The sequence below is a fragment of the Magnolia sinica genome, chromosome 11 (genome assembly GCF_029962835.1).
Source record: "Magnolia sinica isolate HGM2019 chromosome 11, MsV1, whole genome shotgun sequence".
NCBI lineage: Eukaryota > Viridiplantae > Streptophyta > Magnoliopsida > Magnoliales > Magnoliaceae > Magnolia > Magnolia sinica.
The window spans coordinates 30,727,216-30,749,529 of NC_080583.1; the positions used below are offsets into that span (position 1 = coordinate 30,727,216).

The 22,314-nt window shown below is 39.8% G+C and overlaps 1 protein-coding gene across 7 annotated transcripts in view; it reads left to right on the forward strand.

The window, feature by feature from the left end:
- LOC131219002 (cyclin-dependent kinase C-1-like) overlaps positions 1-22,314 on the forward strand; it is a 119,242-nt gene that overhangs the window by 80,852 nt on the left and 16,076 nt on the right. For 2 of the 7 annotated variants that reach the window (XM_058213946.1, XM_058213948.1), the window contains exons 3-10: positions 5,810-5,900; positions 6,054-6,144; positions 6,759-6,889; positions 6,973-7,045; positions 7,142-7,295; positions 7,422-7,545; positions 9,825-9,964; positions 10,137-10,194. In XM_058213946.1, the coding sequence (XP_058069929.1) occupies positions 5,810-5,900; positions 6,054-6,144; positions 6,759-6,889; positions 6,973-7,045; positions 7,142-7,295; positions 7,422-7,545; positions 9,825-9,964; positions 10,137-10,194 (862 nt within the window). The remainder of the gene's footprint in view (positions 1-5,809; positions 5,901-6,053; positions 6,145-6,758; positions 6,890-6,972; positions 7,046-7,141; positions 7,296-7,421; positions 7,546-9,824; positions 9,965-10,136; positions 10,195-22,314) is intronic. The other 5 variants (XM_058213951.1, XM_058213953.1, XM_058213950.1 and 2 more) reach the window with 4 other exon arrangements.

Consider the following 22,314-nt stretch of genomic DNA (forward strand, 5'->3'; position numbering starts at 1 on the left):
TGGGTCGAGTTCGGCCGAGTTGGGCCTATTTCAGTTAGGGCAGGTCTGGTTTATCCTAGTGGTTTGTTGGCATGTGGTCTCAGTAAAGAAGAAAATGAGAGAGAAAAGAAGGAAGAAGGAAAAGAGGGAAATGAAGAAGGAGAGAGAGAGAGAGAGTTGGGATTGAGTTGTGCCGAGTTGCACCAACTCGCCGCACCATCGTGACTCGATTCGTGGGTTGCGAGTTGGGTCAGGGCTGGCTGGCTGCAACAGAAGAAGAATGAGAAGAAAAGGGAGAAAGAAAAGAGAAAGAAGAAACAATGCGGTGGTTGCGTTGAGCCGAGTCAACTCAACCCGAACCGAGTCGGCTAGGTGAGTCCCCATTTTCTTCCCAGATTGAAATTATTTCAATTATCATCGTATTATTATTATCATTTTTTAAAAAGGATTATTAAATTTAGATGTAACTAACCATTAGTAAATTATCCATACCGACATTGATTAATACATATGGAAATTATCATTATTAAGATATTAGCATTTTATTTCGCCATTCTTAAAATATTAACATTGACATTAGGACATACTATTTATTTTCATCAAAATGACTATTAGTGTTACGCTAGCTAATATCAGTGATATTGTTAATATTAATAATTGCTTTGGACTTATTAGCATTAATATTCATCGTAGGTCGTTGTTCGGTAATTTAATATAATAGTGGCCATGGTTAATATTCCTAAATTAATAATTTGATTAACCTTATTCACTTATTAGTCCCTTAGATAATATCATTCATGACCATGCAAAATGAGAGTTCAAATTCCATAACAAAAATCTGGAGTCTAAGCCTAGACCTAAACTCTAGGGTGAAACCCTAGACCTAAGTAATCTAAACCCTAAGTCCATACGTAAAATGTAAATAGTAAATTAAGTTTGGATCTAATGGTACAATCCCATAATTTATGGCTAGGGTCAAAGTCTATGGGCGCACGCACCACCTAGTGATGACATAGGCGATTCAAAACATAAGGTGATGATTCTTCCCCTTAAGCTTTCCATTTCTGAATTGGTTTAAGTTAAGTCTTTATCAAATGTTAAAATTGTTAATTCATAGCATGCGATCTCTTACATGATTTATATCTGATTTACGGTTGACAATTGTGAAACATGATTGCATGCGATAGTTGCTTACATGATAGCTCTCATTTTAATTTATAGTTCACATCATGACCTGTTGTGATTATTATGCTTAATTTATGTCTGTCATGCTATAACGGTGTATTTTCACATGAATTGTTGTAAGTCACTATGGACCTATATTCACTACACTTATTAGTGGGTAAGCCCTCTTGTGTATGTGAACCCATACTTAGGATGTAACATGATGGAGTGTGGAATGGAATGGACCCTCGATTGGAGGTTATGTGGGACATGGAATATTAATGTGGGATTTACCATCCATAGGTTATACGGCTTGAATGACTTGAAATGACCTCTTTAACCGCTCTGATTTACTCTTATCTGACCCCTTTGCCGTTTCGATTTAATGTACCGAGCACCCTTTTTCTGCTGTGATTTAACGTCTGTCTTATGATTTGGTGATTGCCTTGTGTGCCTTCGATGGCCTATAACCATGTGATGGAATTCCCTACTCAATTAATTTGATTGGCCAGCGGTTGACGGGTATCCATTAAACATCATATGGAAAATCTCATGGGCCGAGGATGGTGGTCATGGGATACTATGCTCGAGCTGTTGGCCTACGCTGGGTGACGAGCCCCCTGTAGTGACCATTGAGTTACTTAAATTGGCTGATTGTAACTGGATTAATAACAGTTGGCTAATCATGCATTCATAGCATATTGGCGATGATGGGTGACTAATTCTGGATGCTGTAGCACGTGCCCTAGAGTTGTTGGGATATCGTTTCGCTAGCTCCCAGAACACCGACTATCGACCCTTTTGTTCCGATTGGATGATCATTCCCAGGTCGATGATTGCATGGGTGACGAGCCCAATCCAACTGGATGTGCATCCCCAGGTCGATGTGCATTCACGCATCTATGCATATAAAAAGACTGCATCATGTATTGTTTTGATTGCCTTGTCATTTTAACTATACTTAGCTAAGGCGGCGATGTGTAATCTTGAGGGGAATTCACACTGAGTTGGCTACTCATCCATCAAATATATAACCGTACAGGTAGCACAGGTTGCTTAAGTGATTTGCAGGTTCAGACAGACAAGGAGCCGTTGTGGTGGTCAAGGATGCGTGGTTGCACCTGTCAGGAAAGCTGCGTGATCATGCGGCTCTCGTTTATATGTTTTATATGTTTTAAATTTCTCATGTATGTAATCTTGTAATTGATAGTGTTGAGACATTGGTTTGCATAAGTTATTATGGGCAACCTCTTGTATATTCTAAATGTAAATGTAAATTTTCCTTTATGCTGACTTGTTCATTCTATGTTTATCTGCTAATTCTGATAGAAGAAAAGATTATGTATGAGATTTGGCTCTTTTTTGGTTAACACTTGGGTTTTTGGAAAACGGGTCATATACTCGGGTCCTGAAAACACGGGGCGTTACACCGTAGCCTATAAACGTGCACCTCCTAGACTTCGCATCCAGCTTGTTTCTGTGCTCTGCATCAATGTGAATATATTAAGTGCAACCGAACATGCTGAGATATGCAAGGTTCAATTCTTTCCCAGTCCACGTTTCTTCTGGTAGCCCACCATCCAATGGTGTTGAGGGACTTCTATTGATGAGATATGCGGCAGTATTTACAGCATCTGCCCAAAAGGTCTTGGGCAACCCTGCATGTAACCTCATGCTCCTAGTGCACTCAAGGATGGTCCTATTAATGCGCTCAACCACACCATTCTGCTGCGGTGTCCATGTAATCGTTTTCTGATGTTTGATTCCATTTGCTGCACAATACTCCTCAAATCTCTTATCACAGTATTCTCCCCCATTATCAGATCTGAGACATTTTACTGTTTTACCTGTCTCGTTTTCTACCATTACTTTCCACTTCTTAAATACATCAAATACATTAGATTTATGCTTTAAGAAATAGACTCACAGTTTTCTACTAGCATCATCAATAAAAGAAACAAAATAACGTGAGCCACCAAGAGGTAATACCTGTGCCGGTCCCCATACATCAGTGTGTACAAGCTTCAACAGATGTGTCTTTGGAGCGCGTCCTGTCTTCTTGAAGCTTACCTTCTTCCGCTTGCCATACACGCAATCCTCGCAGAATTCCAAATCAATAGACTTCAGCCCTGGTAGCTTCCTTCTTGACAATAGTACTTTCATCCCCTTCTCACTTATATGTCCCAACCTCTGATGCCATAACTGCCCATTCACTCTAGTTGATACAACTGCGAGTGAACTATACGATCTCGAAGTCACGTACAAGGTACATTCCTTCTTGCCTCGAGATATCACCAAGGCACCTTTTGTGATCTTCCAAGAATCACTGGTGAATGTTGTCACATAACCGATATTAGCCAACTGCCCTACTGAGATCAAGGTCCGTTTCAAACTCGGTACATGTTTGACATCCTTCAATTTCAAAACCGTTCCGTCTTTCTGATTGACATGAATATCTCCCTTTCCAATAATACTGCACGGCTCATCATCACCTAGGTAGACTCTCTCAAAGTCACCTGACACCTAATCACGCAGAACTTCCTTACATGAAGTGGCATGAAACGAAGCACCCGAGTCTATGACCTAAGACTCATTCCTCGCATCAAGAGATAAGATCAACGCCTCTGTATCACTCTCCTCAGATAGATTCACTGAATCCTTCCCGCCTTGAGAGCTTCCTCCTTGTTTCTTGAGCGCCTTGCAATCATGTTTCATGTGCCCCTTCTTGCCGCAATGCCAACACCCGTCTTTGTCTTTCGGTCCCTTGGACTTCTTCCTCGACTTAGAACGTCCGTGTTTATTACCTCCTTTGTTCAGTGATCTTCCTCTTCCTTTAACGTTTAGAGCATTCCCTGAATCCCTTGAAACTCCTGATGCCTTTCTTCTAGATTCTTCTCTAAGAATTAGACTAGCCACATCATCAAATTTCAGCTTTGTCGACCTTGAAGAATTGCTCATAGCAATCACCAAACCATCCCAACTGTTTGGCAAACTAGATAAGATCAATAACGCCCTGACCTCATCCTAAAAAACAATGCCAATGGATTCCAACTGGCTCGTGACTGTATTGAACTCGTTTAGATGTTCAGCCAAGCTCCCACCACCTGACATCTTCATGTTGAATAGCTGTTTCATAAGATGAACCTTGTTGGACGCTGAGGGTTTTTTATACATGGTGGCTAGGGCTTCCATTAATTCTTTTGTAGTTTTCATCTTGGATATATTGAAGGCGACGCTCTTAGACAAAGAGAGTCGGATCGTTCCTAAAGCCTTCCGATCCAATAAAAACTATTCATTATCTGTCATCTTTTCTGGTTTCTTCTCTTTTCCTCCTAGAGGAATATAGAGGTCCTGATACAGATAATCCTCCATCTGCATCTTCCAAAAGGCAAAGTTTGAACCATCAAACTTTTTAATTCTAGTCTTCCCTTCTTCTGTCATCGCTCCCAATAAAACTAAACCAATAGCTCTGATACCAGTTGTTGCGCAGCACGCCAACAACGCAGTGAACCAAGATCCAATCTCTGGTCTCACCCACAAATGATAAACAGAAAGAAATATAAACTAGAAAAAGAATCAAAGCATTCCAAACAAACCACAAGACAAGATATACATGGAAAAACCCCAACAAGGGTAAAAAACTACGGATGTAAACTTCCACTATGAAGAAAAACGAAGATTACAAGGCAATATACTAACTTTTCCCTTGGAAGTATAGTGAAAACCCTTTGCCCACACCTTAGAATTATTTCTCATACCTTAGAAAAGCCCTAGGGACTCCTATTTATAATTTAGGCAACTTCCCTTTCGCACCCTTGCGAAAACCGACTCTAAAATCCACAGTCCGCATCAAATCCGGAAACGAATCTGCGTAATCTCGACTGGTCGAGTGGACCCCTCGACCGGTCGAGCATGGGCTACGACTGGTCGAGCACCTCGGAACTCAAAAACTGATGCTCGCTGGACTTTGAGTCGAGCCAGTCCACGACTGGTCGAGTGGGCCACTCGACCGGTCGAGCAGGGCACTCGACTGGTCGAGCGGCCCCGAGATGTGGCTCCACATCTCAACAGTCCCAACCACCTCTGTGGATCCGGGGTCTCACCTAATCCGCTCCCATGCAATGGGGTGTAGATAGACAGGCCTATAAATGCATTTGAGCTTAGCAAAGCGACAATAGAATGTGTGGGAATCTAAGCTATTCTCATTTTGGTTCAGCTCACTTATCATAGTGGACTTGTACAATACAGAAGTGTGTAGCAAATGTTTCTTTTTGGTTGTAGGATTGATTAAGAAAACAAAACATGACTATGTTCTACCAGATCTGAAACATTCTTTTAGGCAGCATAAGCCTGTCATGATTCTTGCCTATGCTTGTTGCAAAATTGCAATTAAGCCAGACACCCAACATGCCTGTCCCATTGTTGTATAATTTTTTTTTTAAAATCTCTTGATAAATAAATACGCAGCTTTTTTATTAGTTGAAATTTTTTTATTTGTAAAATTGCCTATCTGAGCACACTATAATATTCTTTTTTAAGTTTATTGTTGGATTTTTCTGGTCAATGCAAAAAATATCTTGGGTTATTAATTACTTTGCAATCCATGTATGGTTGTTAAATGGATGACTCCTTGATGATATTTTCTTGCTTTGTTTCCAAATTGTAGTACAGTATATAAGGCTGAGGATATCAAAACAGGGGAAGTTGTTGCTTTAAAAGAGATTAAAAAAAAGTGTCTTGAAAAAGGCATTTGGCCGGTAGGGTGCTTGCCTTCTCTTTATCTATAATCTATTAACTGTACCTCCTGATCAGGAAACAGTCAGAGACAGGTAGCTGTGAAAGTTGTTTTAGTTATATATTCACTCATTTTTTAATGCAATATGGTGGGCCTTTTGTTTTGTGTTTTGCAGGAAGAACTCAATGCAAAACGCGAAACTGGAATTTTAAGCAGGCTTAAACATGAAAACGTCATTCACTTGAAGGAGATTGTAACGTCTGAAGGTTCCATTAGAATTTTCACATTTGCCTTTTCTTCTTTGATTAACTAGTGGCTCTGATTGGACATATATTTTATCATAAGTCCATGACCAACAAATTGTTCTTCACATTTTAGTTCATGCCTTGAAAGAGACAATGATCAAGGAATGAGTTGTCAACATTGCGTCCAATTTTGTTCATCTTGCTTGATGGATACATTACTTTGTTTCTTATCATTTTACACATTTACTAATCAAGTGGTCTGCTTGGCAATCAAGCCTACCCAAGTCCCATTAATTATGTTTTCATAATTATTATTCAGCAACCAAATTTACTTCCATTTTTCATAGCTATGCTTTGGAGAGATTTTAGGGAATATAGCTATGATTGTTTGCATTCTTTTGAATAGTGATTTCTGAAAGAAGGATGGCCTAACCCTCCATTTTTTAGGATTTCTTAAACCCTTTGATTATGTATTGTTACTTCTCCTTTTTTAAGTCTTAATTCTTTAATCTTAGTGTCTGTTTAAGGGTCGAATGATGATAGATTAAATGTAGTGTCATAACATTCCTTTTCGATGCTCACTATTAATTTGAAGGAAGTTACTAATGCATTTACGATTTCCATGTGGGCTGCAGGTGGATCCATGTGGCCCGCAGTTTACAACCAGTTCAATGGTAACATCTACTTGGTTCTTGAGTACGTGGATCATGATTTGGAAGATCTTTTAAATTGCTCTGATGTGCAATTTAAAGTTCCGCATGTCAAGGTATCATGTACTTCAATTGCTTAAAAAAACCCATCCACATCTTTAAATTCATTCTTGGAAGTTAGTTGTTTCCCAATTTACAGTGCTATATGAAGCAGCTGTTGGAGGGGCTCTGTTATTGTCATAATAATCAAGTACTTCATTGCGATATCAAGGGTTATAATCAAATATTGAGCTAGATCTTTTTCTAGGTTAGGATCTTATTTTTTGCAGTGTCATCGATATCCATTTTCTGCATCTCTATTCATGCAGGAGGCAATATTCTAATCAATGATGAAGGAATTTTAAGGCTTGCAGATTTTGGCCTTGCATGCCAGTTAACTGACAGGGGCTACAGTGGACCCGTTTCTTCTTCAACACAAAAAAACAAAAATCTTACACATGCAGTTATTTGTTTGTGGCATAGGTATTTTTACACCTTGATCACCATAGTAGTTAATAGTGTTGATCTACAAGTTAACCGTTTCTCCTACGAAGAACATGCACCATATTTCCCTTCTTAACTGGTTCATGGTCATAATGGCTTCAGTAGACCTCCAGAGTTGCTGCTTCAAACTAAGGAGCAATGTGATTATGGTCCAGCCATTGACATATGGTCTGTTGGCTGTGTTTTTGCAAGGCTGCATGGAAAACAAGTCATGCAAGGGAAAGACGAGGTAAGCTTCTACGTTCTAAATCCGTAAATGGACAATTTATGTATGGTGGAATATGAATTAGGTTTTCCTAATTCCATGATTATAATCAATTGAAGGAAGGAATCTATGATATAAGCAAATTGTGTTGGATCTACACTGGATGTACACCATCACTTTAACCTTGCCTTCAATGTTTCTACATTTAATCAAGAAAGTGCTACTTTGCACGGCTAGGATGAAAAACATTTTGAAATGTGGTTATCATAAACACACTTTCAGGAGGACCCTGAAATTCCATGGGTCTCTCACTGCAAGATGTCAGATTTGAAATTTGGGTCTAGAGAGAAATTTCACATCTCGTGTTTTCCAGGGAGAAACCGGTAGAACGGTAAGGCTGGTGTTGATGGATTGGCATGTTGGCATGCAGTGTGTTGAATTTATGATTTAAAAATAACAGAAATGGAAAAAAAAAATAAAAAATCCATACAAGCCATCCCTTAATGCTTCATTATTTTGGATCTGCTAATAATCCCGTGTTGTTATTTCAGGTCTACATGTATCATGTATGGTAGCTGTACTGGGATTCATTCTGTTCTATTCGGCTTAATACTTGCATGTTTTCTTCATGTTCTAATCAAAATGTAATTTTTAAGAGCCATTAGTCTTTGTCATTAATACATGAACATCTTTATATGTGCTAGTGTGTCCAATTTGAGTATTTACTAACAAATCATAGGCAAATCATTGTTTTGTGAGGATGCCACTCACAAGGTCAACCAAGAAATAATATAACTGTGATTCAGCATGTCAGACAAGTGGACAAAATAAATATTTTTTTTTTTTTTTCACTATGTCATTCACCCGGCTCCAACCTCAAGCTTTTTCCTTCATTCACCATTATGTGTAAATATGTTGTGTTTACTGACAGCCATGTTTTCGTGTTGTATGCACCACCAGCCCACCCATGCATACAGTAGTGGTATTTTCAACATGCAGAATATTCTTTTTTGCTTTTGCCTGTTCCTTTGTCAACTCTGGTAATTTGTCAAAAAAAATTACAGTTCTAATTTTCTTTCTTGAACTTTGGTGTGGGTTTTGGTTCAAGCCTATAGATCAATGGTGGTTCAAGCCCAGCTCACCTATTATCATCACATCATCATCTAAGCCTTATCCCAACCAGTGTTCGAAAGATCAGTATCACGTTACGTATCGCACCCTTGGGATATGGATACATATTGGTTATCGCATGGGATATATCGGTTGTATTGCTTAATGTATCATTGTTGTTGGAAACATGGGGAAACATAGGGAAATTGGTCGAATTTTTGAATGAAACTTCAGTGATTATTAAAAAAGGCATCAATACACACTTATAAATCAAAAGATTACAAAAAACAATTGCACATAATAGATTTTCTTTGTATGGGCCCTATTCTATGTGTTGTCTAACTGAATTGATGCAAATATATTCAGGGTCTATTCATATAATGTATAAATGTAAGAAGACATGTGGAAACACAAGTAATACATTCAAAAGCGAAAGAAGAATCACTAGATCAGGTTACACTCATGTTTGATTTTCTGTTTGGACACAGATTGCAACCAAGTTGGAAGAAATTGAGAAATTTTCTTTTTTCAATTTTCCGCAACTTGGCACATCTCCAAATCTTGAAATCGAAGCTCCCAATCTATGATTTTTCATGCAAAACATGAAAAATCATGGATTTGTAACAATTTGACATTGATTTAACATGATTTACCAAAAAAAAAGGATTGAACATGTGGGATATATCCCACTACATGTGCGTTTCGTATCGCACAGGTGGGATAAAAGATATATCGTGGGATATATCCGCCGATATTGTTGATACTTAAAACACTGATCCCAACTAATGTGGGTTGAATGCACAAAACAGCTTTTGCGACTCCACTCTACCGTGGACCATATCCTCAGTTAAACCTTAGGTCCTAAGTCTTTTCTTACTACCTCCAAGCACATCATTTTGTGCCTTCCCCTTGTCCTTTTAGGGCCTTCAACTTGAACCAGTCACTCCTAACTAGTGCAAATCTGGGTCTCCATTGCACATAGCCAAACCATCTAAGTCTACTTTCCTTATCTTATCACTATCAATGCGACTCATAAGATCCCTCTAATGCATTCATTTCTAATTCTATCCTTTGTTGTCTACTGTGAGAAACTTTGGTGTCGGTTTTGGTTGTTCCGATTTGAAGAGTAAGCCCTCTACTTTGTGCTCCTAGAAGAGAAGGTTAATGCTAGTTCTTGTTTTTTCTTGTTGTAGGCAGATCAAATCCTTAAAATTTATGAGTTGTGTGGATCTGCTACTGAAGACAACTGGCCTGGAGTTTCCAAGTTACCCAATTATTATAAATTCAATCCCCAAAGTCCAATGGAGAGATGCATTGGGGAGTTTTTCAAAGAGTAAGTAGTTCTATTTTTAGTCGTCATTTTTTCAAACAGTAAGTACCAGTTTGATTTTTCTTTCTCAAGTAGATGGCATCGAAACAGTTAGCAATCAAAACACAGTAGTCTCTATTTGCCTCTTTAGTCATCTAAATTGCGACATTTAATTTCTGTTCCCTTGTCTAAACGGTCTTGAACCTGTTGCTTTGGCCTTACTGGACAAAATGCTAACTCTTAATCCATTTGAGGTATCGCTTTTCAAATGAACGTACTTATTTCAATTTTTCCATTTATCAAAGTGATCCAAACATATAGATATCTCTTTTGGTGATGACTGGTGGGAATTTCAACCCCAATGTGCTCGATGCTTATCATGATTATGAGCTAGTTTCTTATTCTAAAGATAGCTATTTGATCTTAGTATTCCTTATTTGAACTTTAGTATACCAATTAGAATTTTCACTATGTAACACTTCTTGGCTTCTCTTTTTAATATTTTATAGCTTTGATGAATTCTCTCTTAACCCATGCAACTTGAACATGGACACTCATTGTTTTTGGTACTTAAACATGGGATGACTAGCTTGGAAACCTCTCCTATATTTGACAACATCTGTACATAGTTATATAATACAAATATGAATAGATCTAGGCGCAATCTAAATCACGAAGCAGAAGCTTCTCACTCAACTATAGCAATGATTTGATCCACAATCCAACTAGCATGGGAAGGAAAGACAAATTCCTCTCCTATAATCCAGTGGCGTAAATGGCATGCAAGCAAAGAACAGCTTGATGAACAGGTGAGTTTGTTGGGAAGCAGACTACCCTTTTTTCCTCTTTTCAATCCTCTCTCTATTTATGCTTGTCTTTTCTCTCTCATAGAGATGTATTTTTGTGGCTTCTTGAATCCAAAAAATCCCTCATGTATGTACATACTTATATGTATATGTGTATGAGGCACACTCCTGTGGTACCGGTATCACCATTGCTATTGGTGGTACCAGTCTGTTGTTGGGCCCGTGTGACATTTGCATGACATCCAACCCATTACCTCTAAGGAAAATCAGCTCAACTGGTGGGAATGACCACCTTTGATTTGCACCGGGACCCACCTAAGTTGCAAAACCACCTAAATTTCAGCTTGACCCTTCATCCAGGCAAGATGAAAGCTCTTTTTTGGAATGGGGCATTAGAAAGTTAACATGATTGGGGAATCTGGACATTACAATCAACACCTGGCCTTAATAGTTACAACTTTGAAATTAGAAGGGAAGAACCATCTGACATGGCTGCAGTTAGCCATGATGTTTCTTTGTAGTCGAAAAAACTTGGCCTGATGAGATATTTTCCAGGCATTGAGGTCATGCGGTCCAAGAGAGGCATAGTTACCTCATAGCGGAAATATGCTCTTGACCTCTTCAAGAAACTGGCATGTTCAGTTCTCATCTTGCCAATATTCCTTTTGACACTATAGAGAGTCAGACTATCTTAACGAACCAAGCATGTATCATCATTTGGCAGGTAAACTCTTTTATTTATCAATAACCTGACTGTGTGGGGGGAAATATTGTTTCATGGATGAGCATGAAACAGACAACTATCACTCACTTATTAACCGAAGTAGAATATCGCTCCATGGGTCATGCTACGCGTGAAGTCATATTAGTTGAACTGTCTACACCCGTTTCGCCATATTGTTACCATCAAGCTGTGATTCATACTCCTCAAATCCTATGTTTCATGAATGGACAAAACACATCGAGGTTTTTTGTCACTTTACCTTAGAAAGGTCTCATCTAGGTTTTTGTCAACACTTCATGTTCATTCCAAGGATAAGCTAGTTAAAATTCAAGTGTTGGAGCCAATGCCCTTGAAAACCAAGTTGAGCTCTAATCCATTAACCGTGTGGATGTGATTAGGACGATCTCAACTGTAGATCATGATGACTATGAGTCCTTGGTGGACATCCTATTTGATCCTCTGTGTGTAGTATTACCTACATTATGGGGTTTGTTGAGGAGTAATTCCTTAGGTAGTTCTTGGGAACTTGAGATTCGATATGACAGTCATCGACCTGGGAGAGTCGGGGTCCATGAATCTCAGTACCTTTTTAGACCATGATTGTCACAGGTGCATGGGACACACTTGTGGACATTAATTCATTAATTCATGAGATGTACGATCATCTTTTGTGAGGGGACTGACTTAGGTCAGGATAGACAATCTCCACCATCAGGAGCCGACTTGGTGTCGGATTATGCCTTGCTCCTACGTTGCACAAGTGTGAGTGTGTAATGAACAAAGGATCTAGGTTCAGACCTTTGGTCACTCACAATTGTGGATCAAGATCAAGTCAATAGTCTGGAGACCCATTAACCCGGACATGATCGTGAGATGAGGACTTGATAATGCATGAAAGATGGTTAATTGATGAGGACATGCAAACACCATACCAGAGGAAGAGGGCTGAGCCAGTCTCCTTATGATGGATGACCATTACAAGGGGCCCATTCGGCCCAATTCACATTCCTAGCCACGTTGAAGACCCCACGTGCATGTTCATGCATCTTTGAAGACCCCATATTGGGAAGATGCATGTGGGTTGCATATAGGAGCTTGATGGACATATCGGACCGTTGGATTGGGTGAGCACGATGATCGGACCATTGGATCATCATCATCGGATATCTTGATCGTGGATCCCCATGTGCTACAAAATAGTTTAGTTGTTTAAATTGTTTATATGCTTGTTATTTTTGGTATACCTTATATTTGTGTTGATATTAGGGAGTTAGGAACAACTTTTAATTTATTAAGAGTCTTTATGTTGAGAATCTTATCTGAGAGTGTCTTTTTGTAAAAGGTCTTTTCTAAGACTATAAAAGAGAAAGATCGGTGTGTGAAGCCCTAATACCATTATTTTGGAGAAAAAAAGCTCTGTGTTTTCTCTTCTTCATGTGATTTGAAGAATACTACATGTGATTTAGAGCTTGGGTGTGGTGTGATTCTATTCCCCATTCAACGGAGGTGCGATGCTTCCATCTATCATCTTCCTTCTTTCTTCCTTTCTATCCAAAAGAGGTATTTAAAAAATAAAAAAAAAACTTCGTCTCTCTTCTTCCTTTCCTATCCAAGACCATCCAAATCATCTTTTTCTTTAAATTTTCATCATCCAACTTTAACCCCAATTGAAATCAACCATCAAGGACCCAAAAACCCTAGCCAACGACCCACACGTACGAGCCCCTAGGCTAATCGTATGGACAACCGCTCAATGCTTTGATTTCCCCTTGCTTCCCCATCAAAATCCCTTGATTCCCTGTCCATAGCCCTACCCTAAACCCTAGATCTCCAATTTCTAAAATCCTAATTCTAAAATCCCCAATTCCCATGAACCCTAATTTTTCAATTTTCAAAATTTTCCTTTCCTAACCCTAATCATAAAACCTACAAATCTGTCCTTTGAGTGTGGAATTTGCCTATATAGGACCCGTAACCTCGCGAGACCTTCCGCACACTTCTACTTAAATAACGGCATGTTCCCGGCTGACCAGATCGACGGGTTTTGATCGTTACCCTCCTCTGTACCGCAATACCACGAGACTTGTACCTTAGCGACTGCGCGGGCACTATGATTCCAACACCGTGCGGCACGCCCCATTTTGACCCTTAGATTAGAAGTTACAATTTTGGCACAATCCGAGATGGGCAGCACAATGCACGCGGGCCCCACTTGCACAAATCCCCATGTTGTCAAATCCATCAATCCATCAACCCATCCATCAATCAAGCCATCCATCACTCATGTCACTCCCTCCCCATTAGTCAAACAAACCCATGCCATTCTCATGCAACCCATACCTCTACCTATGCTAGCCATAATTCTTTTCTTCCTTTTCTCCCCATTTTACCCCTCCATTTTCCCCTTATTCCCTCCCTATCCTAAAATCTCTACCACAAAAACACTCTAACTCCCTCTCATTTTTACCATTTCCTAGCACGAGTAGAGAGGGATTAAGAGAGAGAAAAAAAATTAGAAAAATTAGAGAGAAATTAAGAGAGAAAGAGAGAAAAGAAAGAAAGATTAGGGAGAGATTAAGAGAAAAGAAAGAGAGCTTGTGAGAGTATTAGGATAAATCAAGAGAGTAAGAGTATGAGAATAGAGAAAAGAGTGATTGGAGGAGCTTAGGGGTGGAGAGGAGTTTGGTGGACGTTCGATCGCCGATTCAAGTCGATCCAACCGTCCATCCTTCTAAGTGAGTGCATGGGAGGGTCAAAACCCCATTCTTTGTGATATCTCTATTTTGGTGGGCCCATAAGGGTGGAACCCACCTTGATCATGTATTGAGTATGTGGTGGACCCCATAGTGGCGGGGGGCCACCCTGATGGCCTGATCTATTTCCCTTTCTTTTCTTATTCTCAGGGTGTTGTGGGACCCACAAGTGGGCCACGCTATTGGAGAGCGTGTCCCGCACACTATCATAGCATGGACCACCTTGTGTGGCCCATCGTGGTGTTTAATTTCTATTTAAATCACTTGATTGTGTAAGAACACTTGGGTGGTGAAAATACACCAAAAATTGATGGATCCAAAGCTTCTTGGCTCCACCATGAGTTGGACATTCAAATGGATGGAGTAGATTTCCTAGGTGGGCCCTACCTTACCCTTAAAACATAAAAGAGGGAGAGGGGTAGTGGCATATGTCCCTAGACACAACAATGTCCAGAGATATGTTTCTGTCTCTGCCACCATTCACCTTCCAAAGCCACCATGTGGGCTTATCTCGTGGGCCCCATCATGATGCATATATATATATATATATATATATATATATATATATATATATATATATATATATATATATATATATATATCATCCACACCGTCCATCCGATTTTCCTTCTCATTTTAGGAGTTGAGCTCAAAAATGAAACTAATCTGAATCCCAGGTGGGCCATACCACAAATACTAAGGGATTGGGTTACTGACGTAATTTCTTACTTTGCTTGGATGTTAATTTGGAGTGAGTTTTCACTCGTGGGACCCATATTGATGTATTTCTTAGATCCATACCATCCATCCATCTGTTAGCTCATTTTAGCCGTGGAGCGCAAAAATCTAGACGATCTAACCATCAGGTGGACCACATTGCAACCGATGGTGGGAGTGGGAGCACCCCCTCACGTCAACCACGTGAACGTGGGTGGGGGCATCCCAACCATGGACCCCACCTTGATGTATTTGTTTAATCCACGCCGTCCACCACCTTCCCCATGTCGTTTTAGGCTATGAGTCGAAAAATAAGACAAATCTGAGTTCCTAGTGGACCGCACCGAGGGAAACAAAGCCCCATTGTTGGAACTTTTTAAGGTCTACTGTTGTGTGTATAGGTGGTGGACCTACCCATCATTGGACTCCTTTGGTCCATAGAGAGCTGACTGATATAATGGACGGAATGGATTATCCACTAGTGGACCCCACATAGTAGAAAACTAAAAAAATATATAAAGGAAGAAAGAAAAACAACAAAAAAATGTCACCGGGCATTATTGCCCAGTGACGTGAGGGCGGAAGACCATTTGGGCTGCCCCCACATGTGGACCCCACCATGATGAATTTGTTTAATCCACACCGTTCACCATCTTCTCCATATAATTTTAGGCCATGTGCTAATTTTTGAGGCAAATCTAAGTCTCGAGTGGGCCATACTAAGGGGAACAATGCTCATTTGTCGAAACCTTCTAGGGCCCACTTTGGAGTCCCTGATCATCCAAACCAGTCCTAGTCAGAGTCTATTTGACCTCATTCGAGGTGGCCAAGACGGTGATCGGATTAGATCATCCACTTGGGGCCCACATTAATAGTGTATGCAAAACATACAACGAATATAATAATAACATGAAAAATACATGAACGCCATGCACGTGGGAGTTAACCCATTCTTGGCCAATTTTAGGTCTCACAAGTGAGACCCTGTTCTAATGTTTATATTGAATCTACACCATCCACCGTCTTTACAAGATCATTTTAGGCCTGAACTCGAGACTTAGATTTGCCTCAAAAATTGAATCCATTTAAGCATATACTTTGCCTGAACTGATGAAGTCCCAAGACTCAGATGGGCCATGAGCATATGATCACATCCTAGTGACTAACCAATGATCTGCAACCGTCAATTTACATTAGTAATGATTAGACGGTGCAGATCATTCTACTAAAGTAATTTTAGTGATGTCATTGATAATCTGATTATTTTGGGACATCATTAGTGGGCCATGTGCCCAAATGGATTGGTAGCCTAGTGACACAATTGTTGTACATGTGGGTGTCCATCCAAGTCACTCCCAGTGGAGCCCACCTTGTTTTATATATTCTATTCATGCCTTGTAGGCTACATGAGAAGCTAATGTTAGTCTAACGTTGGTCATACCACATAAGACTTCTATATTTCTAGTGGGGCATGTTGTTCAGTTCCCACTCTCTGTATATGATGTGCCGATTAAGGCCGATTATTATATGATATGTTTGATAACATGCTAGTGTACTTGCCCTGGTAGGACACACTAAGAACATGCTTAGTATAATGCATCATGCCCAGACATATGCCCATACGCATTATTTGTATGCATGTTGTGGGTGGTGATTGATCATAGCATATGCCATTGGGCTGAGATACTTAGGAGACCCAATATGAGATAGGGTTATCCCACATGATCGCGCGGTACACGCAGGTTTGATGCATGACTTGGATGATATGACTCATGCATTTCTCATCTTGTATGTCACGATCATTTTACACCCTAGCGACATTAGGGTTATGGCCTTCACAGGCATATTGTGGATGGCCAGATTGGATATCAGAAATATCTGTTTTAGCATTAGGGCACTATGGATATCCTTGGGTGAAAGTTCCTAAACCCTTGTGGTACCAGTAGGATGCTTCAACGTTGAGACCGAGTGGATAACATGAGCGCCTGAGTGCTGAATACCAGTAGGCCGTGTCTCCCACTGTGTCGTGGTCGGTTGAAAAGGGGTGTGACCTTATCCGCTCGAGGGTAGGGGGCTATAAGCTAGGTTAAGTTTGACCAGCTTGTAAATGGGTCCGCTATCGACGAGCCAGGTGGGCATTGGCATACCACTGGTAAGGCGGATAGTGAAGTCTCTTCTACTCACTTGGTCATGCGGGCGATGGGGTGGCAGCTAGTGTTGGAGTGTACTAGACCCCGATGATGTTTCCAGTGACGAACCGTACTGATACGTGGACTAGTTGAAGATTGACATGCTTGCATTGCATCTCTAGCATATGACACTCGACCATATAGGCCTTGCATTGCATAGCCTTGGTATGGCTAACATCATTTATGGACTTGCCAGTTTAGCCTTTCATCATTTCCACTTACTTTGACATCTGTATGCTTGGCACATGCATTACGCACACACGCACGCACTCTCTAAACTTCGTAGTAAGCTTATGCACGTTCGTTACGTGTAGGTTATGCTAGACTGCAGCAGCATTGAGGCAGGAGCATGTGCCTGATCTTTTGGAATTTTATTATATGATGTATTTCCCTTTCAGCACTGTACTCAAATATTATATTAGTGGATATGTGATGATGTTTTGGTGACTTGGGTACACTTATGATTATGCTCCTTTACAAAAAAAAAAAATAAAAAATCACCTTGAAAATCCTCCTTGTAGGATCCCAGGATCGGAACTTGGCGCATGGGAGTTGAGAGCCGAGAGCCAAAAATGGGGTACTACGGAGGTTGTCGGCACTAGATTTGGCGGCTGGAAATTTTGTGAGCCCGGTTCCTGAGTTTAGGTCGTGATAGCCTATGCTAAATTGAAAGTTTCTATCCTTCCATCGGGCCTAGTTTTAATTGATTAATGTGATTTCTTAGCATGCGGGCATGTGATCTTGGTTAAGTTAGATTTTATTGTTTACTCTTAATTACTTGGTGGATTAGCATCTTTTGTTAATTCAATTACTTTTTGGACTCTTTCATAATCTCCACGTTGCATGCTAGCATTAAATGATGTGTCCTCCATCAAATTTGGTATCAAAGCCATAGGTTTATCATAGGATTTTTGTGTTGCACTTAGGTTAGAGTCACATCTAGGGTTAGTAGAGCATACATTGCATATAGGATTTAGGATCATATTGCTGAATTTTGTTCCTAGTTTGGAGCATCCCATTGCTGAATTTTCAGCTAGCGTTTTCCATTTATACCATTGCTGAATTTTCAGTTTGTAATTTTCAGATTACACTCTTGCTGAATTTTCAGTTTGGTACTCTCAGATTACTATCCTGCTGAATTTTCAACATAATATTTAAGGGTGACGACTTACTGAATTTTCAAATTAGTGTTTCTAGTGTTTCTAGTTTGATCTCTAGGTTGGTTTATTGTTGTCATAACATTACCCTAGGATCTAGGTTTCCCCTTTAGAGTTCCCTCGTGTATGCCCACTCGTTCTGGACGTGGCTTTGGTCTACATCCCACTATCAATTTTGAACAAATTGCCGAGGCCCTTAACGCTATCAACAACCGTTTGACGGCTATTGAAGCGCACAATAGGACCATTGCAACTCAATTGACCGTGACCAATGCGCATGCCAATCAGCTTGAAGCATCCCTTCAAGCGAACCACGACACTGGAGAAGATGTCCAATCATAAGTCGGGGATCAAATTGAAGGAGTTAAGACTGTGCCACTTGCAATTGTTAGCCGTATCTTAAGCCAGTTTGTAAAAAGTGATGATTGGTGCATGAATTCAATTTTCCACACTTATGCCAAGTGTGGTAGCAAATATTGCAAGGCGATCATTGATAGTGGCAGTTGCATTAATGTGGTCTCTGCTAGCACCGTGGGCTGCTTAGGTATGCTAGTCGTTCCTCACCCTTAGCCCTATCGAGTCTCACGGGTTGATGCGTCTTCGATTCCGGTTTCTCAGCGTTGACCCATTCCCATCCAGTTTGGTTCTTATATGGACACGTTGTGGTGTGATGTTTTGCCTATGGATATAGGCCACATCATTTTGGGCAGTCCTTGGTTGTATAATTGGGACACAACACTATTCGGTCACTCAAATACGTGTTCATTTCTGTATGAAGGCAAAAGGATTGTCTTGAACCCCCTCCTACCGAAAAGCACCCCGGAAAAGGAGAACGTCAAGAAACGTGGTCCTGAAGATATGACAAAACTCTAGCTTGAGTCTCTTCCTATAGTTAATGCCAAAGAGTCTGAAAGAGAGACTAAAACTGATTTGATGATGTATGCCCACGTGGCAAGTGAGGTCACACTAAGGTTATTATGGAGATGCCACTTGGCTAGGATTAGATTCAGTCATCGAAGCAATGAAGCTGCAATTCTCAAAACACTTGGGACATTGGAGGCACCAAGGAAGTTTCTATATAAGATTGTATGGAAGAAAGTTTTACGGAACTCGTTTAATGATAGTGTTTATTGGAAGTAGAATATAAGTTGCGAGTCAAAAATGAAAAACTACATTGATTAAGTTAAAAGGTGTTCTTAAAAGAATCATGATGGTTGTTTTAGAGTAAGAGTGACACCTTGGCTAGAAGATCCACACAACTTGATTCAAAATCATAGAATGGTTTGCTGAAGTTTTTTGTATTGTTGTTGTTGTTTCTTTATGGTTATGTTTACTCTAGTGCTCAATTCTATTTCCAATTTGAACTTTTTTACACAATGTGATTCAACTGAAGTAGATGTATAAATTTAATTAATTAGACACCATTTATTTGAAACTTGAGGGAGCTTACACTTTATTGATGTTAGTAGAGTTTGGAGATCCAAATAGGATGGAGGGGTAAAAGATAAGAGATTGAGGTAAGGAGAGATTAGAAGAGGAAGAGGAAGAAGAAGAAGAAGGATAAAGAGAATAAGAGAGATGAGAAGAGTGGAGAAACTTAGGGCATCAGCCCTCTACCCATGATTTATTAAAAAAGAATATAAAATTTACATATACACCCCTGAAGAATGCTATCTTACACAAAGACCCTCATTACTCTATATCTCAACGCTTCTCCTCGAGCTAGGAATAGATATCTATCATGCCAAGCTTATTGAGAACAAATTCTAACTTCGTCTTGACAACTCCCTTAGGGCATGTTTGGAATGTGGGATTAGGTGGTCTGGAATTGCAATTGGTCCAATGTAAATTCCATCCAGCATTTGAAAAATGATGGGGAGGGATTGGATTAATTCAGGTATCATATCATCCAATCCCAGTAAGAAACACGGCGGGATTTCTAATGGATTTCGAAATCCACAACATCTGTGGACCCCACGTTGATACATGTGCTTTATCCATGCCATCCATCCATATGCGCCCTTTCCATTTGACAATGAGTTGCATATGCAGACAAGTGACTGACATCACTTGTGAAATCTAGTTCATTGATTCCAATTCCATAGCCCACCAAATGCAGGCTTCACTTTATATAGTGTTTTTCCCAAAGGAAGAATTAGATCCCAAACATGGGATTGGACGGTCAAAATACCATGGTATTTCTAGACATATAATCATTGTGTAATAATGATGCCAATTCTACCTAATGCAATTCAATACCATTTAATCATGTGTTCCAAACAGGCCCTTAGTGAGAATATTAGCAAGTTGATTATCAGTTGTTACAAATGGTAGACATAAAATTCGAGAGATATTTCTAGATGAAGTGCCTATCTTCAATGTGTTTGGTGCGGTCATATGCTACACTGGATTTTGAGCAACATTTATAATTGTTTTCTTTTTTTTTTTAAAAAAAAAAAATAAAAAATAAAAAATCATAGAATAGCTTCATAGGAGAACTCACCATAATTCCCAAGTCTCATAACAGAATTTTTACCCACAATTACTCTGCTACACCTTGTGTCATGGCCCTGTATTTTTCTTCTGCATTGGACTTAGTCACTATAGTCTATTTTTTTTCTCCTCCATGTGACCAAGTTTCCTCCCACAAAAGTATAGTATCCTGTAGTCGACTTTTAATCATTTACATCACCAGCCCAATCAGCATCAGTGTATGATTCAATGTTAAGATGACAATGATTTGCAAATAAAAGACCTTTCCTGGGAGAATTCTTCAAATATATCAAGATCCATTCAACAACCTCTAAATAGGGAACTTGTGGTGCCTACATAAACTGACTCACTGCATTTATTGCAAATGCTATATTAGATCGAGTAAGTGATTGATAGAGTAATCGGCCAATCAATCTCTAATATATTTCCTTGTTCAATAATAACTCCCCCTCACTTCGGCTCAACTTATGATTAGGATCAATGGGAGAATCTATAGGACGGATACCTTGCTTACCAGTGTCTTTCAACAAGTCCAAACTGTACTTTCTCTAAGAGATGAAGTTACCTTTCTTTGATCAAGCCACCTCTATTCCAAGAAAATATTTTAAATTCACTTTATCCATTATTTCAAATTTTTTTGCCAAAAATTCCTTCATGTCTTTAATTTCTTGGGAATCATTTCTTGTCACCACAATATCATCCACATAAACAATCATAGTGGTCGTCAACTATCATCGTCGCTTTACAAAGAGACTGTTATTAGGATGACGCTGGGCATGACTAGTCCTCTTCACTACCTGATTGAACCTCTCGAACCAAGCCCGAGGGGATTGTTTAAGTTCATAAGTAGACTTCTTCAACTGACAAACTTTTCCTTCATTATTGTGGAATTTGAAATCAGGTGGAAGATCCTTATACTCTTCCTCCCAATGTTCATAATATCAATAATATCAGCTGATATTATCGGTATCGTAGTCCAGCGATACGAAACATAGCTGGAGAAACTTGAAAATAATAATAAAAAATAGGGGAATGCTTGGTATCGTCGAGATATCGATATATATCGGTCTATATTGCACGACATTGCACGATATGGACGACCATGGTTCTCGTCCAGGAGAACCAAGACCCCGTCTTATCTACAACAAGACATATGAGCGTCAAAGGCTACTGAAGAAAAAACAGACTCAGAAACTTTCAGATTTTGAGGAGTTGCTGGTAAAATGCATGAGGGACACAAGCGTTCGTGACAAGTGAGGTGGCTTTAGATTTGGATCACAGACGAGGAAGGAGAGCTCAAGTTATAGGCTACAACATGGATCTGGACAACAAACACAGGAGAGTAGCTCGAGATCTGTGCCACAATATAGGCATGGGTATGGACCTAATGGACATGCGGCGAGTGACTCTAGTAGTTACGGCACATCATTTTTCAACCATGGTTAAGAGTTCACTTCTGCATATGGGCAGGGATACGAGTAGCAGTATGGATATAACCAGCAATATGGATACTGAGGAGCTTCATATGTGCCCTT